Below are 14,903 nucleotides of genomic sequence, written 5' to 3'. Positions count from 1 at the left end.
GTTTGGGTGGGCTCCGGGGGCGTTCAGGCTGCGGGGGCCGCCTCCCCTCCGCGGCGCTCCGGCGCCCCCTTCGGGACCTGTGGATAATTACTCTTCGCGGCTTAGTGGGCGTGGTGGGGGCCACACGTCCTCGTGGCCGCAGGGACACGGCGGGGTCATCTAATCACGACTGCTAGACGCACGGGAGCTGGCGGGGGGCGGGGGGGACCTGCATAAGTTACCCGGTCTTGACCCTAATTAGCCGGACTCAAGATGCAGCTTTTTTTTTTTTTTTTTAAGATTTTATTTATTTTTTCAGAGACACAGGCAGAGGGAGGAGGAGCAGGCTCCACGCAGGGAGCCCGACGCGGGACTCGATCCCGGGTCTCCAGGATCACACCCTGGGCTGAAGGCGCACGCTCCACCGTTGAGCCACCCGGGCGACCTAAGAGGCAGCTGTTCAATGAGACAATGGCCAGGTCCCAGGCTGTCTTCCTGCCTGAGTGGGCACCAGGATGTCTAGCTTGGCATTGGCTCTAGGAAGCACGGGTGCAAAAGAATGGGCTCAAAAGGGGGGCATTGCCTCCTTTTTCCCTACTTACAGTTTCTCAAAACAAGGGTCAGATGGGAAGCAAAGGCAGTAGTGGCACGATATTAATTTTAGTTGTAAGTTCCTGTGGTAAAAAGTGAGGTCTTCAATCTCAAGGGCTAATAACTCGGTCGCGCTCGGTCTCTCCCTCTCGCAGAACCCTAAAGTGTGGCTCCGTGTCTCAGCGATTGGACCGTTCGTTGATTGTCACACTCTTGATTTTTAGCCAGTGACAAAGACTCCACTGGAAGGGAAAATGATACACATTTTAACCCACACGGTGTAAGAGCTAATTAAAAAGAATACATTAACCACAACACGGGGTGCTTTTAATCCTATTAAGGACAGTTTGAATGCAGTAACAATTTCACATTGCCCTTATAGCAGCCCTGGCTGTATAGCACGTAGGCTTTCTAGAGCTATTGAAGAACAACATGGATGGCTTCCTGCAACCAAAACAACAAAATTGTTACAATTGTTTTCTCTGTAGTCATCCTACAGTCCCACGGCGCTGATTCATCTGTACAACACATACTGAATGATCTGTGTGCCAAGCTTAGTGCTTGGTAACGGGTTACAGGATGACTTTATGGAACTCAGGTGCTAGTGGAGGATCTAGACCACAAAGAAAAGTTGGATGGCTGTAGTATGTGCTGTAAAGGAAATAAACAGGGTGATATCATAGAGACTAAGTGGGGGAGGCCCTTCTGAAGAAGTGATAATTTGTGCTGAAACCTGAAGGTAGCAAGGAGCCAAGTGAGAAGAGCTAACAAGAGAACACTATGCCCATTCAAATCATTGATGTTCTCACTCCTGGTCTATGCTCTGCTTGCTTCATTATTTTTCTGGTTGTTTCCCGGTTTATTTTTTTATTTTTTTTATTTTTTTATGTCAAGAAGCTAGTCTTTTCTAGAAATCAGAAGTTAATTAGAACATTTCTGCTATATTGGTCTAATCTTTAAGTCCCTTTAGATGTATGGTTTTGTGCTTTCTCAATAAACAGCACTAGTAAACCACTTCGGATGAGCTGTTTTAGTTTCACATACTTGCGTAGCCTAACTTTTTTTTCAGATCTTCAAAAGAATGAAAGTAATTAATGAAACAATTCAGGTAAAATTTGGTGTTTGCTGAAGCACTCAATTCTTAGCTTGAAACAATATTGCCTATCTCTCTCTGTCTCTAAAGATCTAATTCTCAGGGCACCTGGGTGGTTCAGTTAGGTGCCTTTGGCTCAGGAAATGATCCCAGGGTTCTGGGATTGAGCCCCATGTCCGGCTCCCTGATGCTTCTCCTTCCCCTCCTCACTCGTGCTCTCTGTTGCTATCTCTGTCTCTCTCTCTCAAATAAATAAAATCTTTAAAAAAAAATAAAGATCTAATTCTCTTTTGGTAGTTCTGTTGAAAAATACTTGGAGAGACCAAATAGCAAATGACCAAATGCACACAATTCTGCATATTTAAAAACGAAAAAAAAAAAAAACCCTTGAAGTTTAATAGTGAATGCTTCACAACATAAAACAGCAACAACTATAATTTTATATTTTCTCATGAATCTGAAATAAGAAAATTTTAAAATTCTAAAATAGTTCTTTATTAAGAATGCACATTATAAATATATATTTTAAGGTTTACAAGATAGGTACCCTCCAAAGTTAAATGTCATTTTTCATACAATCATTGCACAGAAGTAATATATATAATTTCTTGGCTTACTAGTAATTTTATACTAGTCACTTGAAATATCCTTAAGGTTTATAATTCCATTTTTCACTTTTTAGAATTTGATAGAAGATAGTCAATATCCTGAAGGATTTCAGAGGTTTTTTTCAGTGCCACTGATACTCTCTTTTCATTAACTTCTTCCAGCAAGGTCTCTGAAGATTTTGGTTCACAATGGTCAGATGACTGTTCATTTTTTTGGTTAGAAATCTGGTTTAGGATACCACTATTTTCCAATAACACTAAGTTGCTTAGTTAAGGAGTTTTTCTCCAAATTTTTCATTATATAGGTACATTTAATTTCAAAAAGCCTGGTCTTCATATTAAAATATTTCTGTTAGGACCATCTCTTGGATTTATAATATATTTAGTACTTCCTAGACACACAACGTATCAAGACTGAATCTTAGAACAGAAAATCTGAATAGACCAATCACTAAGAAGGAGATTGAATCAGTAATCCAAAATCTCCCAACAAACAAGAGCCTAGGACCAGTTGGTTTCACTAGTGAATTCCACCAAACATTTAAAAAAAATTCTCAAAGTCTTCTAAAAAACAGAAGAGGAGGAAATATGTCCAAACTAATTTTATAAGTCCAGGATTACCCTGAAGACAAAAACCTGACAAAAACAAGAAAAAAAATTACAGCAGTACCTGGCTGGCTCAGTTGGAGGAGTGTATATTCTTGATCCCAGGGTCATGGATTCAAGCCCCACGTTGGGTGTAGAGATTACTTAAAAAAAAAATATATATATATATATATATATATTTTTTTTTTTTTTAAAGAAAGAAAAAATGACAGGCCAATATCTCTGATGAATATATATGCAAAAATCTTCAACAAAATATTAGCATATGGAATGCAACAATACCTTAAAATGATTGTATGCCATGATCAATTGAGATTTATTCCAGGAATGCAAGGATGGTTTAGCATATGAAATTCAATCAATGTGATACATCACATTAACAAAATGGATAGAAATTATCTGATTATCTCAGTAGACGCAGAAAAATTCTCAATAAACGAGGTATACAGGGAATTTACTTCATGATCATATAGGCCATGTATGACTGACTAGCCCATAGCTAACATCATACTTTGTAGATGCCATTAAATTATATATAGAAGATCCTAACAACTTCCCCCAAAATTGTTAGAACTAATAAATTCAGGGGTGTTTGGGTAGCTCAGTCAGTTAAGTGTCCAACTCTTGATTTCAGCTCAGGTCATGATCTCAGGGTTGTAAGACAGCCCTGTGATGGACTTCAAGCTAGGTATGGAGCTTGCTTAAGATCCTCTCTCTTTCTCTGCCCCTCCTCCTCCTCTCTCTCTCTAAAACGAAATTAAAAAAGGATAAATTTAGTAAAGTTTCAGGATATAAAATCAATATACAAAAATCAATTATATTTCTATACACTATTAAACTATCAGAAATTAAGAAAACAATCCCACTTACATCAAAAGGATTAAAATGTCTAGGAATACATTTAAGGAGGTGAAACATTCATGATGGAAACTGAAGAAGACACAAATAAACGAAGATATTTTGTACTCATGAATTGAAAGAATTAATATTGTTAAAATATCCATGCCACCCAAAGCAACCTACAAACTCAATGCAGTCTCTATCAAATTCCAATAGCATTTTACAAAGAAATAGAACAAGCAATCCTTTTTTTGGTAAAGATTTTATTTGAGAGAGAGCAGAGAGAGAGAGTATGAGTAGGGAGAGAAGCAGAGGGAGAGGGACAAGTAGACTCCCTGATGAGCAGGGAGCCCAATGGAGGGTTTAATCCCAGGACCCAAAGATCATGACCTGAGCTGATGGTAGATGCTTAACTGACTGAGCCACCCAGGTGTCCTTAGAAAAACAATCCTAAAATTTGTATGGAACCACTAAAGAACCGAAACAGCCAGAACAATCTTAAGAAAAACAAAGCTGGAGGCATCATGCTTCCTGATATCAAACTATCTTACAAAGTTACAATAATCAAAACAGTATGGCATGGGCATAAAAACAGACACATAGATCAATGGAACAGAATAGAGAGCCTAGAAATAAACCCATGCAGGGCACCTGGGTGGCTCAGTCAGTTGAGCATCTGATTCTTGATTTTAGCTTGGGTCATGATCTCTGGGTCATGAGATTGAGCCCGGCATCGGCCTCTGTGCTCAACATGGAATCTGCTTATCCCTCTCCCTCTGCTCCTCCCCACTCCCATGTGTGTGCACTCTCTCTGTCTCTCAAATAAATAAAATCTCAAAAAGAAAAAAAAAGAAAGGAACCCATACAATGCATACATGGCCAATCAATTTCCAACAAAGGAGCCAAGAATATACAATGGGAAAAATGGTCTCTTCAATAAATGGTGTTGGGAAACTGGACACCTCTCTTATACCATACACAAAAATCAACTCAAAATGAATTGAAGAATTGAACATAAGACCTAAAACCATAAAAAGCCTAGAAGAAAACGGGGTAAACTCCATCAGTCTTGGCAGTGATTGTTTAGATCTGATACCTGAAGCAAAGGCAACAAAAGCAAATGGAACTACATCAAACTAAAAAGCTTCTGCACAACAAAGGACACAAACAACAAAATGGAAAGACAACTTATGGAATCAGAATATATTAGAAATCATATATCTGGTAAGAGGTTAATATCCAAAATACATAAAGAGCTCATACAACTAGATAGCAAAACAAAAATCTGATTAGAAATGGGCAGAGGAACGAAATAGACATTTTTCCAAAGACCTACAAATGGACACCAGGTATACAGAAGGGTGCTCAATAATTACTAATCATTAGGGAAATGCAAATCAAAACCACAATGAGGTATTCCCTCATACCTATCAGAATGGCTATCATCCAAAAGACAATAGTTACTAAGTGTTGATGAGGATGTGGAGAAAAGAAAACCCTTGTGTACTTTAATATAAATGTAAACTGGTGTAGCCACTGTGGTAAACAGTATGGAAGCTCACAAAAATTTAAAGAAGAACTACCGTACCATCCAGCAATCCCAATTCTGGATATATAATCAAAGGAAACCACATCAGGATCTCAAAGGAATCTGCACTCCCATGTTTACTGCAGCATTATTCACAACAGCCAAGACATGGAAACAACTAAAATGTCCATTAATAACTGAATGGATAAAAAGATATGGTACATATATACAATGGAATACTATTCAGTAATGAGAAATAAGGAAATCCTGCCATTTACAACAACACAGCTGGATCGTGAGGGCATTACGATAAATGAAATATGCCAGACAGAGAAAGGCAAATACTGCACACACCACTTATGTGTGGAATGGAACTTTTTAAAAAAAGTCAAACTGACAAACAGTGTAAAAATGATGGTTTCCAGGGGTTGGGAGGTGGATAAAATAGAGACTGGTAAAAGGATATAAACTTTAAGCTCTAAAATGTATAAAGTATGAGGATCTAATATATAACATGGTGACTACAGTAGATAACATTGTGTCGTATGGTTGAGGTTTGCTGGGAGGATGGAACTCAGATGTTCTTACCAAAAAAAAGAGCAGGGAGGAAGGGATGGATATGTGAGGTGACGTAGGTGTTAATTAACAAGACAGGGCAATCCTTTCACAATATATATGTGTGTCAAGTCACCATGATGTACACTTTAAATAGCTTACAATTTTGTTAATATCTTTATTTTATTTTTTTAAAAAAGATTTTATTTATTTATTCATGAGAGACACAGAGAGAGAGAAAGGCAGAGACACAGGCAGAAGGAGAAGCAGGCCCCAGGCAGGGAGCCCAACGTGGGACTCGATCCCAGGTCCCCAGGATCACGCCCTGGGCCGAAGGCGGCGCTAAACCGCTAAGCCACCCGGGCTGCCCAATATCTTTAAATACCTTACAATTTTTGTCAACTATACCTCAATAAAGCTGAAATTAAAAATGAAAAATTTAATAATAAATATCCTAAAAAAAGAAATAAAAAGTCAGACCTAGGTCTAATTTAGAATATAGTTATTAAAGAGAAAACGTCTCCATAGGAGACCTTATCCCTAGTTCACTGTCCTTTGCCCTATTTAAACCCACTCAAAAGTACAAATATTGACATGATGTACCTTCTATAGATAAGATATATCTTAAATTACAATCTTAAATTTTATTCAGTAAAGCTCCATAATATTTAAGTATGGATTAATATAAGGTACAGAGTCATGCATTAAGCCTAGAATGAAAAGGAAATAATTATGCAGGACAATACATTAAGTTTAAAGGATACAGTTAAACTTCTTTATCTTTTCAAGTTCAGAGGCCACAGACCTGTGTAAAAAGAAAAAGAAAGTTCATGATAGCTGTCTGATTGTTTTATAACCAAAATATTTCAAGTAAGTGTGCTTGATATTTTTTCATAAAGTTTAGAATTTTTTTTACATTTTTAAAATTTAAATTCAGTTCAATTGCCAACATATAGTATAACACCCAGTGCTCATCCCATCAAGTGCCCTCCTTAGTGCCCCATCACCCAGTTACCCCATCCCCCCACCCACCTCCCCTTCCGCAACCCTTTGTTTGCTTCCCAGAGTTAGGAGTCTCTCATGGTTTGTCTCCCTAAAGTTTAGAATTTAGAAAGAAGAGCCCAGAAGTTAGGAATTCTCTGAGCCTAGCTGGCTCAGTCAGGGGAGCATGTGACTCTTGATCTCGGGGTTGTAAGTTAACCTAAGATTACTTAAAAATAAAATCTTAAAAAAAAGAATTTTCTTTACATTAGCAACACATCAACTTGACTCAACTGATACTTACTGAGCACTTTTAATGAATAAGATAAATGAATAAAAGTTTCTACCTCAAAGACTTTTGAATCAAGTACTGATGTTTGAAGGCATTTTTTTTTTTAATTTTTTTTTATTTATTTATGATAGTCACAGAGAGAGAGAGAGAGGCAGAGACACAGGCAGAGGGAGAAGCAGGCTCCATGCACCGAGAGCCCGATGTGGGATTCGATCCCGGGTCTCCAGGATCGCACCCTGGGCCAAAGGCAGGCGCTAACCTGCTGCGCCACCCAGGGATCCCGGCATTTTTTTTTTAATAAGCATTTTTTTCTATTTGTTGAAGCACGGTAAAAAAAAAAATTGGTACACTTTGGAAATTTGGTGGCGTAGGGTACACTGCCATAACTTGAGGGACATTATACAGCTGAAAAAAATTCCCCTGTGTGAAACACTTTATTACCTAATTTTACCTGCCCAAACAGACCACTCGCAAATATTATAGGTCAATAAACTGCTAGCATTCATAAAAAGGTAGCTTTCTCCCTAAAATGCAAGAATTTAAAAGACTGGTATCTAAACAAAGACAAGACAAAAACAAACTGGAATGAAAACCTAGATATCACATCTAAACTAAGGGTTTTCTGTTTGGGTCGTCATACTCCTCTCCCTCCCACTCCTCTAGGACCCTGTCCAGGACCCGCCTGCTACAACCTTTTTTTTTTTATTTTTTTTATTTTATATATTTATTTGCCAGAGAGGGGGGGGGTCAAGCAAGGGGAGCGGCAGAGAGGGAGAAGCAGGGAGCCCAATGTGGCACTCGATCCCAGGACCCTGGGATCATAACCTGAGCTGAAGGCAGATGCTTGAATGACTAAGCCACCCAGGTGTCCCTGCTATAACTTTTTAATACTAACCTGGCACACCCTCTGCTTTCCTCCTTAACATTTAGTTAAGACTTTAAAAACCTACTAAAATCCTATCACTTTTATGAAAGGAGTGCTCTCTCCTTCCTTGAATTCCTATAGCATTACGTTAATTAATCATATGCTTATCTGTAATATCTTCTCTTGAACTCTTTAATTTTCTGATCTTCATACTTAGATTGTCTTTTTCAAGAGAAAGGATATTTTACTTTTTCTTCTGTACTTTGCATATATAATAAGACCTCATTTATATAGAACTCTTAGGCAACAGTTTTAGAGAGCCAAGTTTTTACACAATTGAATTAGATGTCAAAACATAGTCCTTCCTCCCTCCCTCCCTCCCTCCCTCCCTCCCTCCCTTCCTTCCTTCCTTCCTTGAGAGGGAGAGGGCCAAGGGCAGAGAGAGAGAAAGAATCTTAAGCAGGCTCCATGCTTAGCACGGAGTCCCATGTGGGGCTTGATCTCACAGCTTTCAGATTATAACCTGAGCCAAAATCAAGAGTCGGACGCTTAAGTGACTGAGCCACCCAGGTACCCCAAACATAATAAGTATTTTCTATTAAATTTATTTATCTATTGTTTTTGTAAACACTGTATACTAAACATTCTCTTCTCCTTGATTGGAAGGGTTAACATTATGAACATTAGCTCTTACCATGTTCCACAGAAACAGACATTGGAGCAATTGGTATGGGGTAGAGGGCTAAATGTGTACAACTCCAGCAGAATCTCTTACATGTGTTCCCTCTTTTTCCTTTAAGCTAGAATGAAATATGAGCAGTGGCACACAGCTAGAAAATAGTGTAACTCAACTAGCTCTCTGCAAAATTAATGAGGACTTTAATATCTAAAGTATCTCTCTATTCCAGTGACTAGAGAAGTCTTCATAGTTCACAAAGCGGTACAGAACTTGTCTGCTTTACTACAGTGAAACACATGCACCCCCTTGTCAACTTGCACTCTTTCCTTGTACGCTAGCCTATGGATGGAGAATGAAAGAGATCTTTCAACATTTTAGTCCAAAGCCTGCTGATTCTTCATACTTTTCTGGTCATAAGCAAACAATACAAACTACCTTTAATGTTGCTGCTCATATGATGAACCAACTTCTTGTGAACTATCTACTGTACTATTTTTTTACTAGCATCCCTATTAAAAAGTTGAATCAGTAAGTTAATAATAGAAGGTGAGGGGGATCCCTGGGTGGCTCAGCTGTTTGGCGCCTGCCTTTGGCCCAGGGCGCGATCCTGGAGTCCCGGGATGGAGTCCCACGTGGGGCTCCCTGCACGGAGCCTGCTTTTCCCTCTGCCTGTGTCTCTGCCTCTCTCTCTCTCTCTATGTCTATCATGAATAAATATAAATAAATCTTTTAAAAAAATAATAGAAGGTGAACTGGAAAAAAATACTGAAATAAATTCAGGTAGCTGTTCACTGTGTAATCACTTCTCTTCCTTCAACATACCTTTGACAAGAAAACAAATCACAGTGGATATCTTAGGCTTTGCAAGGGAAATGGAGCTATTGTCAGGGACTGGCTTTCTCTCCCTACTCTTCCTCAATTGCTTTGTCTCTGCCACTCCTTGTTGTCCACCACCACCCCACCACCCCCACCCCACCCCCAGCTGCTATCACCAATATGCATCTCTCTCACACCCTCACATTGGAGTGACAGTTACCCTCTTCAAAGCCTTCATATGAAAAGGCTAGCATCTTACAAGCCTTGTCAGCTGAGCGATGATGGAGTGACCAATCTTAAAGTTATGTACAATTGCCCTTTTATCCCAACTACTTTTTGCGAGCTACTTGGGCAACTTTTCTGCTCCCAAACAGGCGGTAGCTGAAGAATGGAGGATCTGGAAAGCTGAATTCCTTAGGACACCTAAGATATTCAAATAACATCTACTGATTTGATTTGTAGCTCTTTCTCTCACTAATTTAGGAAAAGGTGGTAAGAATCCAAATTAATATCTGTATTTTTTTCACCATGCTATGCTAAGATACCTTACAAACCAGCTTAAAGCTTCCTACATTATTCCTGGCATTCCACTTTTCCCATATAGGTTTCCTCCACTATCCAAAAGTAGAGCATTCCTATGAAAAATTTCATAAACTGAAATGGCATAAAGCTAAAAAACGACTGCCATTAATTTTTATGGAAATTTTTTGATCATTCCCACACCCTAAAAATAACTTCTCTTAGGCTTTTTCTGTCACCTGAGGATACAACTTGCTAATGGACACACAAAATAAATTGAGATAAAGCACAGAGGTTTACAGACACGTTCAAAACTATGGTGGCTTAAAGCTAAGATGCTGAGTGTAGTTTCCAGACAAGGAGGTGGGAAGGCCCACTCTGTCTTATTGGGGTGCAAGCTGCCTCTTTAAGAGCTCATTGCAAAACAAAAGCTGAATGCTATTTTCCCTTTTTGCCTTTTCTCTTAAAAGTGAAAAATCCTTTTTGGATTTCTTTTGGTTGGCGAAAACAGGTATATACTCCCATCCAAGTACTAACCAGGCCTGACCCTGCTTAGCTTCTGAGATCAGAGAAGATCAGGCATGTTGAGGGTGGTATGGCTGTAGAAAAATGGGTACATACTAATGTAGGTCTTTCGTAAAAGCAAAGTCATGTAATGTAAACTTTTGAAAAGTGGGGGATACCTGCATATTCAGATTCTGCTCAGAGATCCTAACATTCCTGATGACTCTCCTTTCTGCTCTTTTTTCTACTTAGGAACTTGTAATTCCATCAAGTCTGAGCTCCTTTACTGATCACAAGATCCATTCCTATCGAAACTCACACTACTACTCACACTCTGCCTAACAGATAGCATCTGCTCCACAAAACTATTTTCTCACTTTCTCCACAAGACAAAATATACTTTTTACCTCTGTCCTTACTCCTTCCATAACATGTTTTAATTTTTCTCAATATTCCTTTGAGGCCCAGTTTCAGTCCCCTGCATTCTGAAAGGCACACAGGAAGGACCAAAATACTTTATTTGTTGATTTGTCAGTTGATTTGGGAGAGGTAATTACTATGATAGAAATGATTTCAAAATCAACTTTTTCTGAAAGTTTATTATGTTAGTCAACATTTTATTTCTTTTAATATTACTAAAATGAAAAAAAAATCTCCTTTAAGTTTTTCCGTAAAGTTTTCAGGATGAATTTATCACATTAAAAGAGTTACCCATTTTGATATAAAGTTTTCAGTGCAGTTTTTGACCTTCAGATAAAATAAAATGATGAAATGTAATAAATTAGATATTTGATTAAAGGTAAATTATTTTCAACCTTAAGCTATCAGAAAAAGTCTTAGAGTTTACCATTTGACATTTTAAATTTTTGTGTCTCTTCTACACAGATGAAGTTTGCAAGAAATATAAATACCAATTTTCTTCAAGAACAGAAGATGAAGGATGTGTGGACATCTCTCTCTGACTAGTCTGGGTCAGTCTTCTGCACCATGATATAACTGCTGTCACATATCTAGAATGAAAATATTAAAAGAAATATCTGAAAAATGAACTTGTATATTTAGAAAAGCATTTTTTAAAAAGGAAAAATTATTAAGGCAACTTGGGGGAAAAAGGATAAAGAAATTCCCAAGTGAGGCATTTATTGGGCAATTTTTTGAATCTTTTTTAAAAGGGAATGGAAAAGGCAAATTTTTCTCATTATTTATCAAGAATAAAATGCTCATGGCCATGATAATAAAGATGAGATTTCAGAATCGAACAAAATATTTGGATTTCATTCAAAATTCAAATTCAAATATCTAGTCTTTTAGTTTTACAAAGTTAAATGAGTTTATGTTTTATAATGAAAATATCTTTACACATTAAGACTAAGTGAGCATTTACTTTCTAAAATTAAAAAAAAAAAACACAAAAAACCCACCAAAAATAAAAAAATAAAATTAAACCAAAACACACTAATTCTCCCCTACACATATACATAAATGTGTAATTATATATAACTCATTCAATATACAAAACAAGTATCAAGTTCAATAAAATGAATGGTCTGAAGTGATGGGCTAAAACAAATAGTAATGTTCGCCAAATAATGTATTTTTTTTTAATTATTTTTTTTTAGAGAGAGAGAGAGCGCATATGTGTATGTGTGTGCGTGCGTGCAGAGGGAGGGGTTGAGAGAGAGGGACAGAATCTCAGGTAGACTCAGGCTTATTCCCATAACCTTGAGATCATGACCTGAGCGAAAATCAAGTGTCTGACACTTCACTGAACCACCCAAGGCCCCCATGACGCTGTATTTTAGATGCAAATTATTCAAACTAGCAATGAATGTTGAAGCATTTAGACCAAAATGCAATAAATTCTAAAAGAAAAATAAATTCATGAAGTAAAAAAGCAATTCTTCTGTGAACATTCTCAAGTAAAAATCACTAATATGTTGAAAACATTGCAAGTTGACTGATTATAACAAATTACAAAATCAAAAACAGAAAAGGCATATTCATAAAAGCTGATTTCAAGAATCTTCTCCATTTTAAGCATCAGTGAATTAATTTTATTCCATTTTACAGAAGTATACATAAGTTTGGCAATTTTTGCAAACTTTATTTCAAACTGGTTAAGGAATTAGTTAATTAAGAAACATAGCTGTCCACATTTGAACTTCCACAGCAAGCCAGTTATACTGAAAACATTTATTTTGACAAACCACTTGAATACAAATGGAAATGATTAAAGCTGACTTGATTTATTTAGTTATGCTAGATGCCAATATTACTGCAAATTCTGAAACCTATTGAAATGATATCATGTACATTATCTACCTGGAAAACCTAAAAATATATATAACATTTATTATTATTTTTATTACTATTATTTTTTATATGTAACATTTAAATAATGTTTGGGGCAACCCACTTGGATACCCGCCCTCTTTGGGGAGCTTTGTACTATCACTCAATAAATTTTGCTTTACTAACACTCAAAAAAGAAAAAAAATTATACGCTTCCCCTCTAAAAGTAAAAGTTACTTAACTATTATGAAAATAATTTTTTAAAAAGATTTTATTTATTCCTGAGAGAAAAAGAGAGAGAGGCAGAGACATAGGCAGAGGGAGAAGTGGGCTCTCTGTGGGGAGCCTGATGCAGGACTCGATCCCAGGACCCCGGATCATGACCTGAGCCAAAAGCAGATGTTCAACCACTGAGCCACCCAGGTGCCCCTGAAAATAATTTTTAAAACTGCTTTTCAGTACCTTTCATATGGTCCAGGGTGTTCAATCTGAATTAACTGATCTTGTCCATCAGGAAAAGTTAATTTACACCAACCTAAATTGAGACCTTGATTTACCTTAAGAAGCAAGGAGGAAAGGTAAGTTTTATCATTATGAAACTGAAACAAAACATAAAACACAACAAAAGCCTCTTCTATGTTATCAGTTTAAAAAATAAGTAGGTGAATCATTAAAACTTTATTTTGACTAATTTAAAAGTTATCTTTTACATGAATTATGGGCATTATTGAACCACCACTCTATCAGTCTTTCTCTATATAGCTATCTTTATAAAAATGATTTTTTTTGTCATCTTTTCTGATTTTTGCTAGGAAATCCAATGAGATTAATAAAGCTTCGTGACAGATTTTATATTTCAAAAAATAAATTGAGATAGTGTGGTATTTTATTTTCTTTGTTCTATTTCCACAGATAAAAAACAATAAGAAATAAATTTCAGTCTGAAATATAATCACCTGTCTCTTTTCAATCAAAGAGCTGAAATTCCAGTTTAAGGTTAGAGTGATGCCATCTAGAAAGAGAGCATGTACTTTGTCATCAGAGTATGCAAGAAATCTTCCCACGCTGGGTATGACCGATTCTCTCAAAAGCACAGGCAATATATTGCTATCATTTATCCCAGGCACCTAAAACCAAGTTAATAAAAATAGCAGGAAAGAGAGTTATCCATTATTGACTTAAATGATCAATAAACTCTGAGGCAACTTTATTCAGAAGTTGAATATTGTAGAATCCTTACATATGTTTTAGTTTTTCCAGAAGTAGATACCCATATTAGTCTATTATGAGCAGATTAAGTTCTAATATATTTGGAAAGTTACTGTTCTTTTTGGAAAGTTACTGTTTTCCATAGAACATAGAAAAACATTAGGAACTACACCAACATATAGGTTTCTAACTAAATTAGTACAGATATAGAAATGAAAGTCTGAAAATTACTTCCTCTAAGTCAATGTTAAAGAATTTACTTTTACAGTTATGGAAATAGAATAGAATACTGTAATATCATAGTTTAAAATAACTACATTTCCACTTCAAATCCAATCAATTCCTCCGCCCTGCCCCCTCCGCTAAGAAAAAAGAAACAAAAACAAATTATAGACAAAGTATAACATAAAAGCTGGATTTTGCAGTGTTTATCTAGTAAGTGGAGATTTTTCTGAATAAACCACTATTAATGTTAAAGAGAATTTTTCACATGACTTTGATGAAAGTAATTTGAACCTGGAGGTATGTATGCAAACAATAAAACAATTTTTAAAATCTTGCTTTTAAAATAATTTTAAAATTATTAAATTTAAATGGCTGGCTCAGTCAGTGGTACATGTGACTCTTGATCTCAGAGTTGTGAGTTCAAGCCCAAAGTTGGGTATAGAGTTTACTTAAAAATAGAAATCTTGAAAATAATAATAATTTTAAGATACCATCTTCCAGCAGCATATACGATAGTTATGGCTTAAGGAAAGCCTTGTCTTGGCACAGTGTTGAAGAATTCTGTGAACATGAAAAACAGTACTTAAACAGTTGCATAAAATGGCATTTTCCTATTCTAGCAATGCATTCTCACTGCTATACACCATGTTAGGCAAGTAACTCATTTCCACTAAAATATGTTCAGAATACTTTTGTCTTTCTTAAATCCTTTATCCCCTGG

At 36.7% G+C, this 14,903-nt stretch overlaps 1 protein-coding gene across 11 annotated transcripts in view; it reads right to left on the bottom strand.

Moving 5' to 3' along the window:
* Positions 1 to 301: 301 nt before the first annotated feature.
* C4H5orf34 (chromosome 4 C5orf34 homolog) overlaps positions 302 to 14,903 on the bottom strand; it is a 34,160-nt gene continuing 19,558 nt past the window's right edge. For 9 of the 11 annotated variants that reach the window (XM_077896030.1, XM_077896032.1, XM_077896029.1 and 6 more), the window contains 6 exons: positions 14,674 to 14,743; positions 13,705 to 13,875; positions 13,211 to 13,305; positions 11,368 to 11,466; positions 6,565 to 6,605; positions 2,135 to 2,528 (listed from right to left, as the gene is read on the bottom strand). In XM_077896030.1, the coding sequence (XP_077752156.1) occupies positions 2,335 to 2,528; positions 6,565 to 6,605; positions 11,368 to 11,466; positions 13,211 to 13,305; positions 13,705 to 13,875; positions 14,674 to 14,743 (670 nt within the window). In that variant the 3' untranslated portion in view covers positions 2,135 to 2,334. Of the gene's footprint in view, positions 813 to 2,134; positions 2,529 to 6,564; positions 6,606 to 10,863; positions 10,942 to 11,367; positions 11,467 to 13,210; positions 13,306 to 13,704; positions 13,876 to 14,673; positions 14,744 to 14,903 lie in introns of those variants that run through there. The other 2 variants (XR_013378551.1, XM_077896037.1) reach the window with 2 other exon arrangements.

The sequence above is a fragment of the Canis aureus genome, chromosome 4 (assembly GCF_053574225.1).
Source record: "Canis aureus isolate CA01 chromosome 4, VMU_Caureus_v.1.0, whole genome shotgun sequence".
In the NCBI taxonomy this organism is placed as follows: Eukaryota; Metazoa; Chordata; class Mammalia; order Carnivora; family Canidae; genus Canis; species Canis aureus.
This window is presented reverse-complemented; position numbering and strand designations above follow the sequence as displayed.